Source organism: Zalophus californianus, chromosome 8 (assembly GCF_009762305.2).
Source record: "Zalophus californianus isolate mZalCal1 chromosome 8, mZalCal1.pri.v2, whole genome shotgun sequence".
Classification (NCBI taxonomy): domain Eukaryota; kingdom Metazoa; phylum Chordata; class Mammalia; order Carnivora; family Otariidae; genus Zalophus; species Zalophus californianus.
This window is the reverse complement of record NC_045602.1, coordinates 123,027,632-123,048,725: the sequence shown is the minus strand read 5'-3', so window position 1 is coordinate 123,048,725 and position 21,094 is coordinate 123,027,632. Positions and strand designations below refer to the sequence as shown.

Genomic DNA, 21,094 nt, shown 5'->3' with positions numbered 1-21,094 from the left:
TTTGAAAAAAGTGGATGGTATTTTGATGGGGATTGCATTGAATGTGTAGATTGCTCTAGGTAGCATTGACATCTTCACAATGTTGATTCTCCCAATCCATGAGCATGGAACGTTTTTCCATTTCTTTGTGTCTTCTTCAATTTCATTCCTGAGTATGTTATAGTTTTCTGAGTACAGATCCTTTGCCTCTTTGGTTAGATTTATTCCTAGGTATCTAATGGTTTTGGGTGCAATTGTAAATGGGATAGACTCCTTGATTTTTCTCTCTTCTGTCTTGTTGTTGGTGTATAGGAATGCCACTGATTTCTGTGCATTGATTTTATATCCTGCTACTTTACTGAATTCCTGTATGAGTTCTAGCAGTTTTGGGGTGGAGTCTTTTGGGTTTTCCACATACAGTATCATATCATCTGCAAAGAGTGAGAGTTTGACTTCCTCTTTGCCGATTTGGATGCCTTTGATTTCTTTTTGTTGTCTGATTGCTGTGGCTAGGACTTCTAATACTATGTTGAATAGCAGTGGTGAGAGTGGACATCCCTGCCGCGTTCCTGACCTTAGGGGAAAAGCTCTCAGCCTTTCCCCATTGAGAATGATATTCGCTGTAGGTTTTTCGTAGATGGCTTTTATGATATTGAGGTATGTACCCTCTATCCCTATACTCTGAAGAGTTTTGATCAAGAAAGGATGTTGTACTTTGTCAAATGCTTTTTCTGCATCTATTGAGAGGATCATATGATTCTTGTTCTTTCTTTTGTTAATGTATTGTATCACGTTGATTGATTTGCGGATGTTGAACCAGCCTTGCAGCCCAGGAATAAATCCCACTTGGTCGTGGTGAATAATCCTTTTAATGTACTGTTGGATCCTATTGGCTAGTATTTTGGTGAGAATTTTTGCATCCATGTTCATCAAGGATATTGGTCTGTAATTCTCTTTTTTGATGGGGTCTTTGTCTGGTTTTGGGATCAAGGTAATGCTGGCCTCATAAAATGAGTTTGGAAGTTTCCCTTCCATTTCTATTTTTTGGAACAGTTTCAGGAGAATAGGTATTAATTCTTCTTGAAACGTCTGATAGAATTCCCCTGGGAAGCCATCTGGCCCTGGGCTTTTGTTTCTTGGGAGATTTTTGATGACTGTTTCAATTTCCGTAGTGGTTATAGGTCTGTTCAGGTTTTCTATTTCTTCCTGGTTCAATTTTGGTAGTTGATACATCTCTAGGAATGCACCCATTTCTTCCAGGTTATCTAATTTGCTGGCATAGAGTTGCTCATAATATGTTCTTATAATTGTTTGTATTTCTTTGGTGTTGCTTGTGATCTCTCCTCTTTCATTCATGATTTTGTTGATTTGGGTCATTTCTCTTTTCTTTTTGATCAGTCTGGCCAGGGGTTTATCAATCTTGTTAATTCTTTCAAAGAACCAGCTCCTAGTTTCGTTGATCTGTTCTACTGTTCTTTTGGTTTCTAGTTCATTGATTTCTGCTCTGATCTTTATGATTTCTCTTCTCCTGCTGGGTTTAGGCTTTCTTTGCTGTTCTTTCTCCAGCTCCTTTAGGTGTAGGGTTAGGTTGTGTATTTGAGACCTTTCTTGTTTCTTGAGAAAGGCTTGTATTGCTATATACTTTCCTCTCAGGACCGCCTTTGCTGTATCCCAAAGATTTTGAACAGTTGTGTTTTCATTTTCATTGGTTTCCATGAATTTTTTTAATTCTTCTTTAATTTCTTGGTTGACCCATTCATTCTTTAGTAGGATGCTCTTTAGCCTCCATGTATTTGAGTTCTTTCCGACTTTCCTCTTGTGGTTGAGTTCTAGTTTCAAAGCATTGTGGTCTGAAAATATGCAGGGAATGATCCCAATCTTTTGGTACCGATTGAGACCTGATTTGTGACCTAGGATGTGATCAATTCTGGAGAATGCTCCATGGGCACTAGAGAAGAATGTGTATTCCGTTGCTTTGGGATGGAACGTTCTGAATATGTCTGTGAAGTCCATTTGGTCCAGTGTGTCATTTAAAGTCTTTATTTCCTTGTTGATCTTTTGCTTAGATGATCTGTCCATTTCAGTCAGGGGGGTGTTAAAGTCCCCCACTATTATTGTATTGTTGTCAATGTGTTTCTTTGCTTTTGTTATTAATTGCCTTATATAATTGGCTGCTCCCATGTTCGGGGCATAGATATTTACAATTGTTAGATCTTCTTGTTGGATAGACCCTTTAAGTAGGATATAGTGTCCTTCCTCATCTCTTATTACAGTCTTTGTTTTAAAATCTAGTTTGTCTGATATAAGGATTGCCACCCCAGCTTTCTTTTGGTGTCCATTAGCATGGTAAATGGTTTTCCACCCCCTCACTTTCAATCTGGGGGTGTCTTTGGGTGTAAAATGAGTCTCTTGCAGACAGCATATTGATGGGTTTTGTTTTTTAATCCAATCTGATAGCCTGTGTCTTTTGATTGGGGCATTTAGCCCATTTACATTCAGGGTAACTATTGAAAGGTATGAATTTAGTGCCATTGTATTACCTGTAAGGTGACTGTTAACTGTCTGTTGTCTGTGTTCGTTTCTGCTCTTTGCTGCTTTTAGGTTTTCTCTTTGCTTAGAGGACCCCTCTCAATATTTCTTGGAGGGCTGGTTTCGTGTTTGCAAATTCCTTTAGTTTTTGTTTGTTCTGGAAGCTTTTGATCTCTCCTTCTATTTTCAATGATAGCCTAGCTGGATATAGTATTCTTGGCTGCATATTTTTCTCGTTTAGTGCTCTGAAGATATCTTGCCAGTCCTTTCTGGCCTGCCAGGTCTCTGTGGATAGGTCTGTTGCCAATCTAATGTTTCTACCATTGTAGGTTACATATCTCTTCTCCCGAGCTGCTTTCAGGATCTTCTCTTTGTCTCTGAGACTCGTAAGTTTTACTATTAGATGTCAGGGTGTTGACCTATTTTTATTGATTTTGAGAGGGGTTCTCTGTGCCTCCTGGATTTTAATGCCTGTTTCCTTCCTCACATTAGGGAAGTTCTCTGCTATAATTTGCTCCAATATACCTTCTGCCCCTCTCTCTCTCTCTTCTTCTTCTGGGATCCCAATTATTCTAATGTTGTTTCGTCTTATCGTATCACTTATCTCTCGAATTCTGCCCTCATGATCCTGTAGTTGTTTCTCTCTCTTTTTCTCAGCCTCTTTATTTTCCATCATTTGGTCTTCTATATTGCTGATTCTCTCTTCTGCCTCATTTATCCTAGCATTTAGTGCCCCCATTTTTGATTGCACCTCATCAATAGCCTTTTTGATTTTGATTTGGTTAGATTTTAGTTCTTTTATTTCTCCAGAAAGGGTTTCTCTAATAAGTTTGACGCTTTTTTCAAGCCCAGCTAGTATCTTTAAAGTCATGATTCTGAACTCTAGGTCCGACATCGTACTAATGTCCGTATTGAGTAGGTCCCTGGCTGACGGTACTACCTCTTGTTCTTTTTGCTGAGGTGATTTCTTTCGTCTTGTCATTTTGTCCAGAGGAGAATAGATGAATGAGAGAACAAAAGGCTAACAGGTTTACAACGTCCCCAGCAAATATACTGTATACAAATCAGAAAAGACCTGAAACCAGGGGAAAAGAAAGGGAAAGAAAGAAAAAAGAAAGAGAAAAAGAAAAAAAAAAAGAAAAAAAAAGATAAAAACAAAAACAAAACAATTCAGAAAAGGCAGAATATGATCAAATATGATCAGGCTAGTGCATAGATCAGTGCCACACACTAGATTTTGGGCGTATTTTGGTCTGTTAGAAAAAAGTGCCTCCTAAAATTTTAAAGGAAGAAAGACATATATGTACAAAATAAGGGTTGATACAATGAAGGGATGGAAGATGACTGTAAAGATGAAAATTATAAAAGATTTTATAAAAGGACTTGGTAAGATAAGTTGTTTGAAAAAAGAAAGAAGATTTAAGGAAAAAAAAAAAAAGGAAAAAGGGAGAGAATGTGATCAGGCAGGAGACTAGAACAAAGCCATACACTAGTGGTTTAGGGTATATTTTGATCTGTTAGAAGAAACTGTACCTCAAAATTTTAAAGAGAGAACAACTTATATATATATGCCCAAAACAAGGATAACTACTATGAAGGGATAAAATATGACTCTAAAAATGAAAAAAAAAATAAAAAATGTTTTTTTTTTAAAAAAAGGGATTTATAAGATGTTGGTTGAAAAAGGGAAAAAGAAAAATAAAAAAAAGTCAACAAAAATTAACTTTGATGAAATAATGAATCATGGTAAAAAAAAAAAAAAAAAAGAAGCCATGAATCTATGTGCAGTATTCCCCTAGCGCTGGAGTTCTCCTATTCTCCTTGATCGATCAACTTGGTCTTGGCTTGCTGGCTGTTTGTGCTGATCTTCTGGGGGAGGGGCCTGTTGCTGTGGTTTCCAAATATCTTTGCCGGAGGCGGAATTGCCCCGCCCTTGTCGGTCCGGGCTAAGGAAGCTGCTCCAGTTTGCTCTCAGGAGCTTTTGTTCCCTGCAAGCTCTCGGTACAGCTTTGGAGGACCAGGGCGAAAATGGCGGCCTCCCAGTCTCGGCCCGGAGGAGCCGAGAACTCGGGGCCCCACTCCTCAGTGCGCCCCCAGAGAAAAGCAGTCACTCCCGTGTCCCCGGTCTCTGGCCGCACTCCGTGCTCACCCGGCCTGTGATCGAGCGTTGCTATCTCTGGCACCCGACCCCGCTCGGAGTCTCCAAACCCAGCAGATCCCTGCAGTGCGTTCCCGCACCGCTCCTCCCCGGGAAGGAAGGGGAGTCTCCCCGGATCTGCTGCTTGTTGGGTCCCTGCTGGGGGAGCCGTGCCCCTACTGGGCCGCAGATCACAGTTTGTGGCAACCCAGAGCTGAGAGCCCGCGACTCTGCTCCGTCTCTGCAGCCGGCTTCCCTGCTCTGATACCTGGGAGCTCTGCTGCACTCAGGCACCCCCGGTCTCTCTGTGACCCCAAGGGTCCTGAGACCACACTGTCCCGAGAGGATTCCACCCCCCACTTAGCCACTGCAGCGACGTCCCTCCGCCGAGCCAACTTTTAAAAGGTCCGATTTTGTGCTCCGCGGCTCTAGCACTTGCCAGAAGCGGCCGGCGGAGGCCCCTCCCCCGCCGTCTATCCTCCCGAATATCGCCTCGGATTCACTTCTCCGCACGCCCTACCTTCCAGTAAGTGGTCGCTTCTCTGTTCAGAGAGTTGTTGCTACTCTCCTGTTCGATCTCCTGTTGAGTTCGTAGGTGTTCAGAATGGTTTGATCCCTATTCAGCTGAATTCCTGAGACCAGACAAAATCTAGGTCTCCTACTCCTCCACCATCTTGCTCCGCCCCTAGGTGGCTTCCTATTAAAAAATTTTTATTTAGCACATATTTACACACCGTTAATCCACATTGTACTAGATTTGTGTTTCTTAAATTTACAAAGAAAAATCAACAAAAATATCCTTGGAATCTTTTTTTTCCAAATTGCTCCCGTCCAGTTGCCTTCTTACTTCTCCCCTTCTTAGCACATTTCCTAAACGTGATGTCCACACTTGAAGTATGGCTGTCTTCAGCTCCCCACTCCCTTCCCAGAAGTGGCCCTCATGAAGGTCACTGGTGATTTTCTTGTTGCTAAAGCCAATGGTGGTGATGGTGATGGTTCCTTATATATTTCTATGTTTGATGATGCTGACCGCCCCTCCTTGGAGATCTTCCTGCTCTCTCGGTTCCATGAAATAATCTACTCATAACCATGAAAGGTCTGAGTGTTTACCTTCTTTGCAGGCCGTTAGCCTGCACAGATTCATAGATGCTGGCAGAAGATGTGAGACTCATGGGTCAGAGACAAAGGACTTCATTCGTCACCACACAGCAGGCAGCATGACCTTATGTTTGGGACAGTTCCTGCCCTCCACCCCTGCCCCCAGCCAGGTCCAGTGAGAATGATGTGAGGGTGGATCTGGGCCAGGTTTGCTTACAGTGGGGAACCCTGTGCTTAGGAATCCCCAACTTTTTATTGTTAGCTTTATTGAGATATAATTTATAAAGCATAAAGCTTAGCAAGTATAGAATTCAGTGCCTTTTAGTGTATTTGCAGTCATGGCCCCATCATCACATGCTTTGTCTTTCCTTCTTTTCACCTGTAGGTACCTTAGATCAAAAAACAGCTCCTTCAGGCAACCCGGGGGATGAAAAACTTGCTGGGCTTTGGATCTACAGAAGGTTGCTTTCTCCCCAGTTTCTCTGTACCTGATACATGGACCCCTCCTCCCTCATCCTTTGTAGCATGTCTCTGAGGACTGTAGCCAACTCACACCTGGAAATTTCTCTTCACACACTTATTCTTTCCTCCTTCATTTCCTAATGCCCTTTCCTGGGGGTCTTCCCTTAGCCCACCCTCAGTTTATGCACTTCAGGATTTGATCTCTGCTCCTCCCAGCCTCAGTGCCTGGGAGCTGGGGGAAGAGTGGTGAGTGAGGCGCACCTACTTTGTGTCCTCATGGGGCTTACCTTCTGACAGCTGACACAGATATTAGGCAACTGAGACAGAGTTCAATATTTCAGCACATATGTGACCAGGCTACCAGGGGAAGAGAAGGGTTTTTCGGGACATGCTCTACGAGTATCTATCTGAGATGTGCCCTTGGAGGAAGTGGCCTTTGATTGGAGTTCTGAGGGGGGACCTGGAAATTGCCAAAGGAGATGGTGCCACACAGGGAAGTGGCACGTGTGCTGACCCTTCACCACCTGCTCACCCTCTTTGCTCAGGGCTTCCCACTCCCTATGGGGCTTAATCCAGGACCCTCCTGACTCTGCAGGAACTCTGATCCCTGGTATCAACCCCAAATGAGCAGTCAGCCATGCATGCAGGGGGCCCTTGGGAGGGCTTCAGCACAGCTAATCAAAAATGATTTATGTCCACTTCTATTTCTTTTAACTTTTAATAAAAAATAATCAAAAGCTATTCTTTAGAGACTACCAGAGAGGTACAAATATGGTCTTAAGAGAATCAGTGAGTCAGGCTTTAGTGACTTTTCAAATGTCATGCCATTGAAGAAGTAGGACTTGAAGTGAAAAGAATATTCATTTACAAACGAACTGTGAGAATTTCACCTGAATATTTTCTAGCCAAGAAAGAAGGCTTCCAGGATTCTGTATTAGAGCATCTTGTGTGAAACAGGCATCCTGTCTGTAGCACAGCCTTTTCCTTTTATTAAAGAGAGTACTGTTTCCACTTTGACCAATCACAAATCAATTACAAACCTGCATGCTCTCTCTGAAATAATAATAATAATGACAGTCATTTTTGCAGGCTATGTCTTATCTCTCCGTGAAGGGAATAATGCCCTGACATAGGAGCGGAGGGGAGGGGGCATTGCAGAACGGCAAGGCCATTAGAGATGTAGCTGTAATAGAGTATCGTGAAAACAGCAGACTCTGTGTGGCATCAGGTGCTTTTCTGGCTTCCTCTCTAGGTAGTTCCTGAGGATAGGTCTTGCCTGGGGCTGGAAGGATGCATGTGTGCTCGGGCCAGAAATGTTCAAGTGTGGGTATTGGCAGCCCCTTTTCTTGCAAAGAGTGACTCTCAAATGACGTAAAAAAAAAAAGTGGCTAAGGAAAGGTGGAATTCGAGTTGTTTTAAAAGAGTCAAGCTGATGAAAGGGGAGAAAGAAAAACGAGAGATTTCTAAGGATGCTGTTGCCATGATTGGAGAGGCAGGAGTATAAAATGGGATCAAGCAAGACCACCGCTTAGGTTACACAGTGCCTTCATTCAATTGAGAATGTGTGTCCCCCCCGCCCCCTCCCGGATGGGTGAATTGGACAAAGGTTCACCTTCTGGGCAGATGCATCCTCATGGGCTTAGAGCTTGGCAAGCAGACAAAGCCTCTGGGCAAAGCAGATAACCTTCTTCCAGTGGGCTCCGTCAGCCAGTGGGTCTGGACTCTGGTTTGCCAGGACAGTTCGAGCTGGCTCTGAGTGACGCACCAGTGGCTGGGCATTTCTGGTGCAGTGACCAGTTGCTCAACTACAGGAAGTGGTCTGGATTTAAGGAATGTTTCCATCCATGTATTCTGTGGTATGGTTTGACTCCTTACTTTCCATTGAGGGACTTAAGACAGCAGTAACCTTTACGTCTTGGAAACCTAGGACAAAGTGAGCAGTGTCAGCATCACTTGGGAACTAGTTAGAAATGCAAATTATCTAGCCTTGCCCCTGACTACTGAATCACCCTCCAGGTGATTCCAGTCCCTGCTGACTTTTGAGAACCACTGTTTTAGATTCATGAAGTTGGGTTAAGAAAACCTCACCTGAACCTAATAGCCTGTCAGGTATGCCATTGCTTAATAATGTACTCAGAGAGTCTGTTAGCCAAGAATGTGGGAAGATATTTGGGCAATGCGTCTTCACGTAGATACTTCTGACTTAGAGACCACTGAGGTTTCCAGAAAGCTAGGCATCTGGACTTCTGTCACAGCATTTCCCAAACTGTTTTCTCTGGAGCCATCATTTCCTGCAACATGGCAGTTGACGTTCTTTGAATAAGCAAAGTAAGTTTCTGGAACACTGCACGCTCTACCCTCCCCTCACAGAGTCCTGGTGTAACTGTGCATGGTCCTGTAGGGATGGCAATTGGGCAATGGGATAAGGCCTCAGTCTCTGGAATCAGATCACCTGGGTCCACATGCTAATTCAGTCACTCAGCGAAGTCAGACAAGGACTTGCTACTGCCCATGTGGTTGGTTCTGACTCACTGAGTCAGAATCTGCCTTTTTAATGAGATCCCCATGGGATTTGTATGCATGGTAGGTTGAGAAGTACCATTCGTAAGGCATGTTGCTTGACCTATTTCTATCTCAGTTTCCTCATTTTTAAAATAGGAGTAGTAATAGGGCTTCTCTCATGCTTTATGGTGCATGAGAAGCACCTGGAGGGTTTGTTAAAACAAAACTGTACTGGCTCTATCCCTTGAGTTCCTGATTTAATAGGGTTAGGGTGGGGCCAGAGATTTTGCATTTCTAACGGGTTCCCCAGGGGATGCTCCTGTGGTGGGTGTGCAGACCACACTTTGAGAACCAGTGTTCTGGATCATTCTAAGAGCACAGCTGACTCTGTGCTGGCCCTGTTGTCCTCCACGAAGCATGCTACTTTAATACCCAACTTTATACTTGACCCTTTTTGCCATTTTGTTGGAATTTTAGCCCAGCCTGTAAATTCCTCTGGGCAGAAATTACACCTTCCACACTCCATACTTTTTCATTTTGTGTTTCGTTGAATAATGAGGACATTTCCAGTGTTGTTAATAATAGAATAGGGAAGGGGAAAAACTCAGATTGCCAACCCCAATAAACAGTGTCTACAAATGGATATCAGCCCTGGGATTCTCTTTAAAATTTGCATTTCCAGTAGCTTTTCAGGTGATGCTGATGGTCCAGGAAGCCCTCCCCCCCCCAAAGCACTTTCATAGAGATTTTTAAAGGATTAAGTGAATTCTGTCATGTAAGCCAGTTAACACAGTGCCTGGCATAGGCTACGTACTCAAAAATGTTAATGTGACTTTTACCTAATAAATGCTCAGACAAATCCTGTTAGGTTGAACGAAATATTTATCAAACTCACTTAGTTGTGGAACTCTTTACTCATGGGAGATATATTGACTTTTGGGGGAAGCAGTGTGTTACTGCAGGGGTGCTCAAGCTTTCCCATGTAGCGAGTGTTCAGTGGAGTCCGTTCCCAGCTTGGTCCCCGCCTCCCACATTTTTGAACAGGTTCAGGAGCAGGCTACTGGCATATCTCAAAGCAGTGGCTCATGGGACTTCAGGAGATCCCGGAGGAGGAGGCGGCAGAGACAGGAAAGTGCTAGGTAGAATGGATGCTATCGGTGTCCTGGACAGTGTCCTTTCTGAGCCGGTGCCCCCAACCCTAAGGCAGTGTGCGGTTGGCTGCTAGAGGCTCACAGCTCCCCCTTCTCCACAGAACTGCTTTGGGGCAAATGGGAACAGTTTCCTTCTTTCCCTACCTGGCAGGCCATGGCCAGTGACTGGCTGACATGGGGTACCAGTGCGGGCTCCTTGCCTCAAGCTGGGGTCAGCTCTGGTACACTTGAGGCTCTCGAGGTCCTGTGGAGTCAGGCTGAAGCTGGACCGTTTTGACCACATCCTTCCTCAGTGGCTCCTTTGCTCACTGTCCTGCATCCCCTTTCTCCAGTGGGCACTTGGTAGGTCACCGTGTCTCAGACTCTGCTTCTGGGGAGCCTGGCTCTATCAGTGCCCGCTGGGAAGTTTATCCAATTTGCCCCGGACACAGAGGGGCTAGAAGATGACTCCATTTTAGAATAATGGATGTAGGTCTGAAAGGAGAAAGGAAGTATGCCCGAGATTTCAGAGGAAGGATATACTTACATGTGAAACGTGATAGGCACCAAAAGAAGATCTCCAGCGTGTGGGAGTGGTGACTCGGGGGCCTGCTAGATTCTTCCCCAGGCTTCCATATACATCATCCATGCCATGCTTCTGTTGGGCTTTTTCCAGGACTTTGACTTCTCTTAGCTTTTCTGCTCCTTTTCCCTCACATCCTAGCATTTGTATCCCCAAGCATGTACGTGGCACCTGGCGTCTTGGGAGGATTTACTCTTCCACCTTGTCTCTGGGCTGCGGTCCATTTCGGGCTCCCGACACCCTGCCCGCTCCACCCCTCCTCGTGCCCACTCAAACCCGCTCAGTTGCCTGTGAACCTGGAATTCCTGGGTCTGTTCCTGCTTGATGAACCCTCCCCTTGCATTTTTCTTCCTGCCTGTGTCTGGGGCTGAGACCATGGTTGGAACTTGTGCTGCTTACACAGTCCTTCTGGTTAAATCCCTTCACGTTGCTGTGGCATTCTGGTCGCTGAGCCTGTCACTGTGCCTGGTCTTCTAGAATCTCTCCTGATCCTGGTTCCTCGGCTGCTGCTCATTTGCCTTGACCTTCATCACCTACTTGCCCTTTCGTCTGAGCTCCTCTCTCTGACTTGACCTTCATTTCTCCTTGCCGGTGGTCCATCGCAGTGCCATTTCTTATCATGGCTGTGGGCTCTCCACATTCCTGTCCTGCTCTTGCCTGCTCCCAATATGACAAGTGTGATTATCCGAAGACCTATTTTCCAGAGATTTTATAAGACAACCTGCAATTTCCTATCCTTCAGTGGGAGAAAGCTTGGTGGTTCAGAAACTAAAGAGAAAAATGTGAATGGTTCAGGGGATGCATTACTCCTCTGTGTTTTTGCTGGAATGTGACATCATTAGGAAGAAAAGCAAATAATACTGGAAGTCACATCAAAATAAAATTTTTTAAAGATTTTATTTATTTGATAGCACACAAGCAGGGGGAGTGTCAGGCAGAGGGAGAGGGAGAAGCAGGCTCCCCAGCTGAGCAGGGAGCCTGATGCAGGGCTCAATCCCAGGACCCTGGGATCATGACCTGAGCCGAAGGCAGACACTTAACCGACTGAGCCCCCCAGGCACCCAAAAAAATTTAAACTAAAGATGAAAAAATGAATGTTTTGCACTTAATTGGCTCTTTGCTGTTTGTTAGTTTCTTGTGGCTGATGTAACAAATTAGACTTAGTGGCTTAAAACAACACAAATTTATTACGTTGCGGTGGTAGAGATCAGAGGTCAGAAATGAATCTTACAGGGTTAGATGGAGGTGTTGGCCAGGCTGCATTCCTTCTAGAGGCTCTAGCGGAGAATATGCTCCCTTACCTTTCTCAGCTTCTGGAAGCTGTCTGCATTCTTTGGTTCTGGTTCCTTTCTCCATCTTCAAGCCATCAGTCACATCACTTTGACCTCTGCTTCTGTCACCACATGTCCTGTCTCTGACTCTGACCCTCCTCTGTCTTTCTCATATGAGGCCCATTGTGATTACATTGAGCCCACCTGCATCATCTGGGATCCTCTCCAAATCTCCAGATCCTGAGCCTAATCAACATCTTCAAAGTCCCTTTCACCATAGAAGGTGACATATTCCCAGGTTCCAGGGATTAGCATATGGACATTGTGGGGGGGGAGCATTATCCCTACCCCACTTTTCATGGTTAATTTCGTGGTTGATTTGGAGAGCTCAGTTCACACCAGGATACGCCGTCACGGGCTCAGTGCTCTGGACACTTTCTCATTTATGCATCACGAGAACTTCATAAAGTGGGCACCAGTATCACATCCATTAATGGTGTAAGGAAACCAAAGCTGAGAGAAATGGAATCAGGGCCCAAGGCTGCACATATTGGGCATTTGTGTGCTTTTGTTTTATTATCATTCCCTGTCCCATGTTTCCCTAGCTCCTGCCCTGGCCTCTCTCAAGTATCTAGCCTCCTGGGAGCTCAGCTGTGACCACTGTGGGACCAGCCACATCCAGGAGAGAGGTTGTCTGGGCTTTGGGAGCAGTTGCAGATGAGGCGTTTTGAGCACAGTATATTTTTTCTGCCTAGAAATGTTATTAGATAGATGTTATCCTTAACATCTAATATTTTTGTGAAGTAAAATGCGTACCTCAATTGTTGTGGTTTTCATAAATTTTGTCAAGTGAATGGTAGGCCATTTCAGTCTAAGGGTTTGGGTCTTGTTTTCATCCAGGCAAGTGAGCTGATGTGACTTAGGACAGGATTTGTGTTCCGTTCCCTAAGCTCCCATCTTTAGGCGTACCAAATACTTGTCTGGTACATTGTCTGATCTCTGTTTTCTTCCTCAATTTGCCTCCCTCCTCTCCTTTTATTGGTGCCTTCTTGGAAATCTGGGTTATTTTCTAACGTCTCCCCCCACCCCTGCCTCCAGCTGTCAGTGCTCTTCTGCAGTGTTGAGTCTGCCGTTCACTTCTAGCACCGTTTTGAATCCTGCAAATGGTGCCCTTGTTTGTTTCCTGTAATTCTTTTGAGGTTTATTTTCTTTCTTAGTACTTTTCCTTCTCCACTCACCTCTTAGATGATGGTCTGTAGAGTTCATGTGCTGGCTTCATGCTTGGTGTCTTCTTTCTTATCTCCCAAATAAATTTATTGGCTGTTCAAAGCATTGGAGGTCTGAGGAAAAGCCTTGTGTCTGAGGAACTGTCTGGCTGGGACGTCTGGCATTTTTGCTTCCTCTACCTGTCTTTCCTTTTTTTGGGGGGGGGCGATCCTCAGCTAAGAAATTGGTGGTGCGTAGGTAGCTCTTGGCCACTCTCTTCTCCACATGTGGGAATGAGTGTGCTAGAGGAGGTGTGGGGTGGGGAGTAGTTACCCCACATTAGAGCACCACATGGTATCTTTGGGCAAAGTGCTGATGCCTGGTGGCCTGCATTCACATCCCAGCTCTGCCACTTCCAAGCTGTGCAAGCCTGGGCAGGCAGATCACCTCTCTGAGCTTCAGCTTCCTTGTATATACAATGGACATAAGAAGTAGGCCCCCCTCACAGATTTTTGTGAGGAATTAATGGAGAAGGAATGTAAAACACTTAGCCCGCAGTAGTGCTTAGTCACTGTCAACTTAAGAAAGATCAAAATCTTTATGATGTTATAAAAAATCAGGTTAGAAAATACCCAGCCAGAGCCTCAACGCTCCCTTTCCAGGTGTGAAAGGGACTGCTCAGCAGTGAGGAGAAAATGGGCTTGTTTTGGTGACCCATCTCTTCTGAGACCTTTCTGTGCCTTCAGCCAACTTTTCCTTAGATCAGGTCACATTCCTGGCATTTGCCAGAATTTCCTCTACTTCCTCACTGCATATTTTGGGAGAGGGGATTGTGTCTGGGGTCGTCAGTTCTCAGAGTCTGAGCGAGTTGTACCATCTCTTGCAAAAACGTATCCGAGCATGAGGCAGGTGGTGGGCAGTTTCCGCCCCAGTGACTTCTCCCTTCAGTTCCTTGCATTGATCTTGTGCCGTCCTGTTGCAGAGTTTCTGGAATGGGAAGGGGTTATGGTTGCCCCTCCTCTTGCCATGCTTTTAAGTCTGGTATTTCCTCTAGTTCCTTTATTCTTTTCAAGTATAAAAGCAGTGTTTGAGGCAGAAAGTCTAGAGAATGCCAAAAAGTAAAAAGAGGAAAGCCAGCCCCTCCAATCTCCCGGTCCAGTCTGGAGCAAGTCACACAGAGGCCTAGGTTTCCCCATGTTTCTTGGCTGTTTGCTCCTGGCCCTCCCTGCTGTTCCATCTCATTGGCCTGGGACAGCTGAGCCCTGGAGCCCTACCCCCTCCCATGTCCCAGGCCTGACCCATCGCTAATGGGAGCGTGGATGGATGGAAGCAGGTCATGTGTGTGCTGGAGGTGTTTACTGTGGACAGGAAGGGATGAAGATCGCATCGTGGAAGTTTCCAGTTGTGGAGAAGCTCCTAAATCCTAAAGTTTCCCAAAATCCAACTAGATAATTAAAGCACTCAATTTTACTTTCGGAAACGAAATAAAGGCAGTGAGGATAGGGTCTCAGTGAAAAGATGCTTGACCCGAAGTTGGAAAAGCTGGATAAGGGACTTCCTTGCTCTGCATATTTACTCAGCCACACTGACATTTGGATTCTGCTAAGAAGAGCAGCAGTAATACCTCAAACAAGGCTGGGAGGATTAAAAAGGAGATTCAGGGTCTGGCTCATAGAAGGTGCTTAATAGTCACTCAGGTTGCATCCTCAGGCGTGTACCTTACCAGTTGTCATTGCTTGCTGCTGCTACAGAAGGGGCTCATTCAGACTCAGACTATCACACCTGAGATTCAGCACAGTATAGATGAAAACGCTTGTGCATTCACCTTGATTCTAGAATTGTTTACCAAGTTGGGAAATTGGGCACAGTGCTGGAGATGAAAAGGGGCTAAAGGATGCCCTCGGAGAGCTCCGAGTCTAGTCTAAAGGGGGAAACGTGTAGGCAAAAAAGCAAACAAACAAAAACCCCCAAACCACAACAAGACCAGTAGAGAGTAAATAGCTTCTAGAAGGTGGTGTGACAGGCGAACTTACCGGAGATGGCGATGTGCTGAGCATGAGGTTTTAAGGGTGAGGGACTGACCCCAGGCAGACGGGAGGTTCCAGGCTGAGGAAAAAGCAAATGCCAAGGAGGAGAGGTGCTGGGAAACCACCATCCACACCACGCCTGGAGACAGATGGGTCCCTCAGGGCCTGTGGGTGGGGTATCAGGGCACCAGCCATGGGCTGAGGGCCAGGCTGTTTATTGTCACTTCATGGGTTATGTTTTCAGTAGCCTATCTGAGTCTGTCTTTGGGGGAACCTTGTGGGTTCTGCGTAAGAGATGAAGGAAGATGGGAGGAGGGCTCAGGGCCAAATGCCAGCCTCAAGCTCAGGCCAAGCAGGGAACCAAGGTGTCGGGAGGAGGCCTGTGCCCTCTCTTCTTACCATCAGGCACTGCCCTCCAGAATCAGCTCGCTAGCAAAGTTTATACTTGAGTCAAATCACTTGGAAAAGCCAGCCATGGATACTCCTTATGGAAAGCCATGGCCCCAGGGTTGTGGGGACAGGTGGAGCTTCCGAGTTGGGAGTCCCTGGGGGCCGTAAGGTGATGTGATTTCTCCTCCCCCTCCCTCCCTCTGTCCTGCAGCAATGGAACGGCAGGGACACAGCCCTCATGGTTACTCGCGTGGTCAACCACAGACGCTTCTCAGCCACAGTCAGTGTGGCCGACACCGCCCATCGGAGTGTGAGCAAGTACCGCTGTGTGATCCGTTCTGACGGCGGTTCCGGTGTGTCCAACTATGCTGAGCTGATTGTGAAAGGTGAGTGGCCCCTCCCACAGGGCTGATTCCACGGGGAGGAATCCAGGTGCCCCTTCTCATCTCAGTGGAAAGACACACCTTTCCAGTCCCCCACGCCCACCCTGCAGAGAAAGAGGCAGAGTTACTGTAAAATCATGCATATTGCATTGTTATTCAACAAGTTGAGTCTTATTATAGGGTCCCCCTGTGGGAGCCTCTGGGGTATACAACATGGAAGGCATCTCCAGGTTTGGCTTTATTTTGCATTTAAACTTTGAACCAACGTCCTTGTGTTTTGGTGGTGGTCTTCTGCCGTGTTCGGAGAGTGTACAATTGTTTCTGAGGGATTTTTTTTTTTTTTTTTAACTGAAAACGCGATTTGATGACAATATTTTGGAAGGACTTTCGAAATAACCCCCCCCCCACCCCACTGGCTTTGATTCAATTCTTTCCAGTTTTCTTGTTCTTGTTCACCTTGAGGTATTGTCAACATGCTTTACATTAAAATATGCACATTGTTGTTGCCTTTTCTGCTCCTTCCAAGGGCTGGATATCCCATTTAGTTTTGAAAGTCTAGATAATCTCTGTTGTAATGCTTAATGGTTGTATACTGTTTCATCAAGCAAGTCCCCCCATTTCTTAAAATCTCCCTATTTGTAGTCATTTAGGTAATTCCAGGTGTTTTTGGTTTTTGTTTTATCTTTCCTCTGCATCAATTAACACCTCAATGGAGTTCTTCCAAAGAGAATATTTTTATTCTATTGAACCAAATTATTTCCTTGGATAAATTCCCTAGGCGTAGAGTTGGTAGGCCAAAGACTACTAGCATCTTTATGGATTTTTCTTTGTGTTGCAATATTGCTTTTGCAAAAAAAAAAAAATGGGTTTGACTGGAAAATTGCAGTGTATGGATGTACTCATTTTCTAGCGTTATGTTCACCGATTAAAATTTTAATATAGCATTACTTTAGTGAATGAAATAATGAAGCTATTCCTCCTATGCTAGCTATGGAATGACACCTGGTGTGTATGAAGGTGAAAACATGGATCGACGCCCCCTCCCCCCCTTTCCCCGAAAGTCTCCTGAGTCGGTTTCCTTGGTCAAAGGGTTGCTGTGAGGGCCTTGACCTCTAGTTGCTGGCCCCTTAACCTCTAGTTGGTAGCCCTGCCTGAACCTAGACTGGGAGCTGTAACCTTTTTTTTTTTAATTTTATTTTATTATGTTGTGTTAATTACCATACATTACATCATTAGTTTTTGATGAAGTGATCCATGATTCATTGTTTGCGTATAACACCCAGTGCTCCATTCAATATGTGCCCTCTTTAATACCCATCACCGGGCTAACCCATCCCCCCACCCCCCTCCCCTCTAGAACCCTCAGTTTGTTTCTCAGAGTCCATAGTCTCTCATGGTTCATCTCCCCCTCCGATTTCCCCCCCTTCATTTTTCCCTTCCAACTATCTTTTTTTTTTTAACATATAATTTGTTTCAGAGGTACAGGTCTGTGATTCATCAGTCTTACACAATTCACAGCACTCACTGTAGCACATAACCTTCCCCAGTGTCCATCACCCAGACACCCCATCCCTCCCACCCCCCACCATCAAAAAAAATGAAATCTTGCCATTTGCAATGACGTGGATGGAACTAGAGGGTATGATGCTAAGCGAAATAAGTCAATCAGAGAAGGACATGTATCATATGACCTCACTGATACGAGGAATTCTTCATCTCAGGAAACAAACTGAGGGTTGCTGGAGTGGTGGGGGGTGGGAGCTTTAGTCTGAGATTCTCCCTCCTGGGTTGTCCTGACTCTAGATGGATATTCACATGGCTGAGTGTTTGTCATCAGTCAGGTCTTAGCTTGAATGTCGTCATGCCATCTCCTTCAAGGGGATATCCCCAGCCCCCACCCCAGCTGGATGCTTTCTATCAGGTCACCTTGTCCCTTGTTCAACATAGCACTGCACTTCAAAATTACATTTTTTCCTTTATTCGTGCGTGTTCTTGGTAATTTTCCATCTTGTCCTTTAGAACACGAGCACTGTGAGAATAGGGTCATTGTTTGGTTTGGTTCATGTTGTACAAGTCCACCCAGGCTTAGCCGAGTGCTTGGCATGCGTCCCGAGCACGCCCACATATGAAACCACCGGAGTTTAGCTGTTTGGTCCTGTGCGGTTGGTCATTTCATAAGGCTGAACCTTAAAATACTTGTTGAATGATGGATGAGTGAATGAATTATTAGCCTCAGGAGGAACTCATTTCATCTCCATAAGACCATGAACACTTAAGCTGAAGATCAACAAATTAAGCAGTCATGAACAAAACAACCAATAGGGAAAAAAAAAAAACCCATCTTAAAATCGTTTACATTGAGAGCCATTAATATGTAAAAGAAACCATCATTTCCATTGCATTAGGCTCATATATTTGCTTTTTTGGGGCCGTTAGATTGACTTCTGTGATGAAGCAGCCTTTTGCAGGCCTCTCAGGCACTCAGTGAATCTGTGATTTCCAGAGCTGCCCCCTCTGGAAGTTCATCGTACCTCTTCCGTGGTAGCCTCACACACTGGAGTGGGAACCCACCAGAGGATGGACTGTTTCCCCTCACTCCCTCCGCGGGCTCACCCGCAGCTTGCAGGTGCCCGGCATGAGGCTGGTAAGGAGATAATGGGTTGAGTGACTGTGGCCACTGCTGGAGTGCTCTGATCTTTCCACACAGACCAGTGGAACCAGAAAGCTGGGTTTATTCTTCCTTTACATCCCTTGTTGAGGAGGAGGAGGTGTGGGATGCCAAATCCGGAGGGCTTTGAGGCCGAGGATGCCATTTCCATGGGGAAGCATCATTGCCTTTGTTTGGAGGGGTGGCCAGGGTTTATTGGGACAGTGGTTTATCCTTTGTGGGCTCTGCACCCTGGGCTGGGGTTCGGGCTGGGGGGAGCAGTACACTGGCCACGTGCAGCCTTGTTGGCACCTGGTATCATGGTGTTATAAACAGTGTTGAAAGGGTCCAGACTGCATGCAAAGCTCATGACAAATCTCTGGACCTGTTGCTAAATTGCTCTCCACGTCTCTGGAATGGATATTTACTACCTTCTAGGTTCCCAAAGAAATGAATTTAACCCTTTTTACACACACACACACACACACACACACACCCATAGCTAGTGGTAACCAAGCCAAATAAGAAAATGAAAGAGAGACACACACACACACACACACACACACACACACACACACACACACACACACACACACACACACACACACACACCCATAGCTAGTGGTAACCAAGCCAAATAAGAAAATGAAAGAGAGAGACACACACACACACACACACACACACACACACACACACACACACACACACACACACACACACCCATAGCTAGTGGTAACCAAGCCAAATAAGAAAATGAAAGGCAGGGGATGCCCAGAGCAGCAGGAATCAGTGGAATCCTCATCAGAGGAGGCCTGTCGCCCTGGATGTCTGGCCAGGAACCCATGGGAAGGCAGCAAACCAGAGCATTTGGGGGAAAGTGTCTTATGAAGAATGACTCACTGGCCCCTTAGAGCCCCTTGCCATGACTTAGCAGGATGGTTAGATACTTTAGTACTGAAATATTTGCACTTGTTAAAAAAAAAAACAACAAGGAATAAACATAAATCTTCCTTCTTTCAGGAAATGGAGGAAATTTGGAAGAACAAAACAAAAGTGTTCTCAAGGGCTAAGTCTTCTCCCAGGGGATGGTGCTGCTATCCAAATTGAGTTTCTTACTCCTGGTTTACACATCACACAGGTCGATGTGGGCTGGGGGGCAGGCAGCTGACCTGAGCATGTCACAGAAGGAAAACCACCCCTGGGCAGGTTTTTCCCCAGATTTTCTTCACTTCATTCCAATTCAGAGACAGGAAAGAACTCCTAGAGCCCCGATATGTGGGTTTAAATCCTGGCCCCATCTCGTCGCAGCTCTGTGACCTTGAACGTCAACCTCTTCCAGCATCAACTGGCTCATCTGGGAATGGGAATATAGGATTCCGTACCTCAGAGTGGTGTGTGTCCAGAGGATTCAAGAAGACAGTGTGTGTAGAGTTTCTTAGAGCAGTGCTTGGCCCATTGCCCTAGAAGCGTTTGTTAAAAAAATAACTTGCCGAGGTTGGTGTAATTTCCCAGGTAAGGAGGTAAGAGATGGTGAAGGGCTTGGGTGGTGGTCCTCCCCTGCAGAGGGCCACTGGTGGTCTCTCCCCATACAGTCCTGTGCCAAGCATAGGGAAAGGGAGGGTGGAAATATAAAAGTGGGTGTTGACCTGTGGGCTCGGGAAGTTTGTGTCATGGGGTCCATGCTAGGTCAGGCTCCCCGTGTCCCCTCCTCTATCCACCACTGGTGAGCCAGGAAATCTGGGAACTAAGGAGAAGTTAGCTGGTCCTTCTGGGGCTCAGCCATCTGACCACATGGCCTCATCCATTCAGAACGTGGGCATACTGGGGCTGGGAGGTCACAGGGCATCAGGAGCTGGATAGGGGCCCCTCTGACGGTATCCATAGCAGGTGCTTGCACCACGTCGAGCAATGTCTCTCTCTCAGTCTGTGTGTTTATGGCTGGCTGGCTTATGGTTCATGTGCTATCCTGGGATTGTGAGCATCTGGGCTTTAGAAGATGCCATGTAATTTGAGTGTAGGTAATATCAAATTCTCGGGGCAACACAGATCAGAATGAAAGCAAATTGGAATTACTTAATTCTGAAGAGCTCTTTATTGAGTTGCGATAATGTACCTGGGTATACGTTAGATTACTCTGTAATTGAGATTTCACTCAGTTGACAGCCCGGCCCCTCAACCTGCCTGTTCCGGACCAGTGCTCACAAATGCGCTCATTCTCTCCCCGTTTCTGTGTTTCCTCCTGTCTTCGTTTCCAAGATGTTTTTGCTTATCCCAAGCTTTATTCTGTAGGAGTCAGGGGATTCCCAGGACATAGGTGTCTTCAACCCAAGTTATGCAGATAAGGTCCTGACGAAAATTTGCTAACATAAAAATGTGCTGTGTCAGTAGTGATTTTTAAATCCATCTTCCAACTCCATATAACAATGTACCTTGGGCTCAGAACCCTCTTATCAATATGTGGATTAGTGCCCAGAAGAAATCGAATCCTGGCAGTGTGAGTCAGGTGTTCTGAATGAAATACTGATGTTGACTTCCTACCACGGCAGCTTGGTAGGGTCAAGAGTAGGGATTTGGGATGTGAGCACACCTGAGTTTCAATATCAGTCCTGGCCCCAGCTATCTGGGTGACTTCAGGTAAATCACATGTTCCCTCTGGGCCTCAGGCTCCTCATCTGTTCAATGGGTGAGTGTATCTCATTGGATCCATTATGAGAGAGAGATAATACATGTATAGATCCTAGTACAAAGTG

The 21,094-nt window shown here is 45.6% G+C and overlaps 1 protein-coding gene across 11 annotated transcripts in view; it reads left to right on the top strand.

Annotated features, from left to right (window-relative positions):
- The window catches only part of PTPRT (protein tyrosine phosphatase receptor type T), a 1,164,533-nt gene that overhangs the window by 422,318 nt on the left and 721,121 nt on the right, over positions 1-21,094 (top strand). For all 11 annotated transcript variants that reach the window (XM_027622224.1, XM_027622220.1, XM_027622223.1 and 8 more), the window contains one exon: positions 15,526-15,700. In XM_027622224.1, the coding sequence (XP_027478025.1) occupies positions 15,526-15,700 (175 nt within the window). The remainder of the gene's footprint in view (positions 1-15,525; positions 15,701-21,094) is intronic.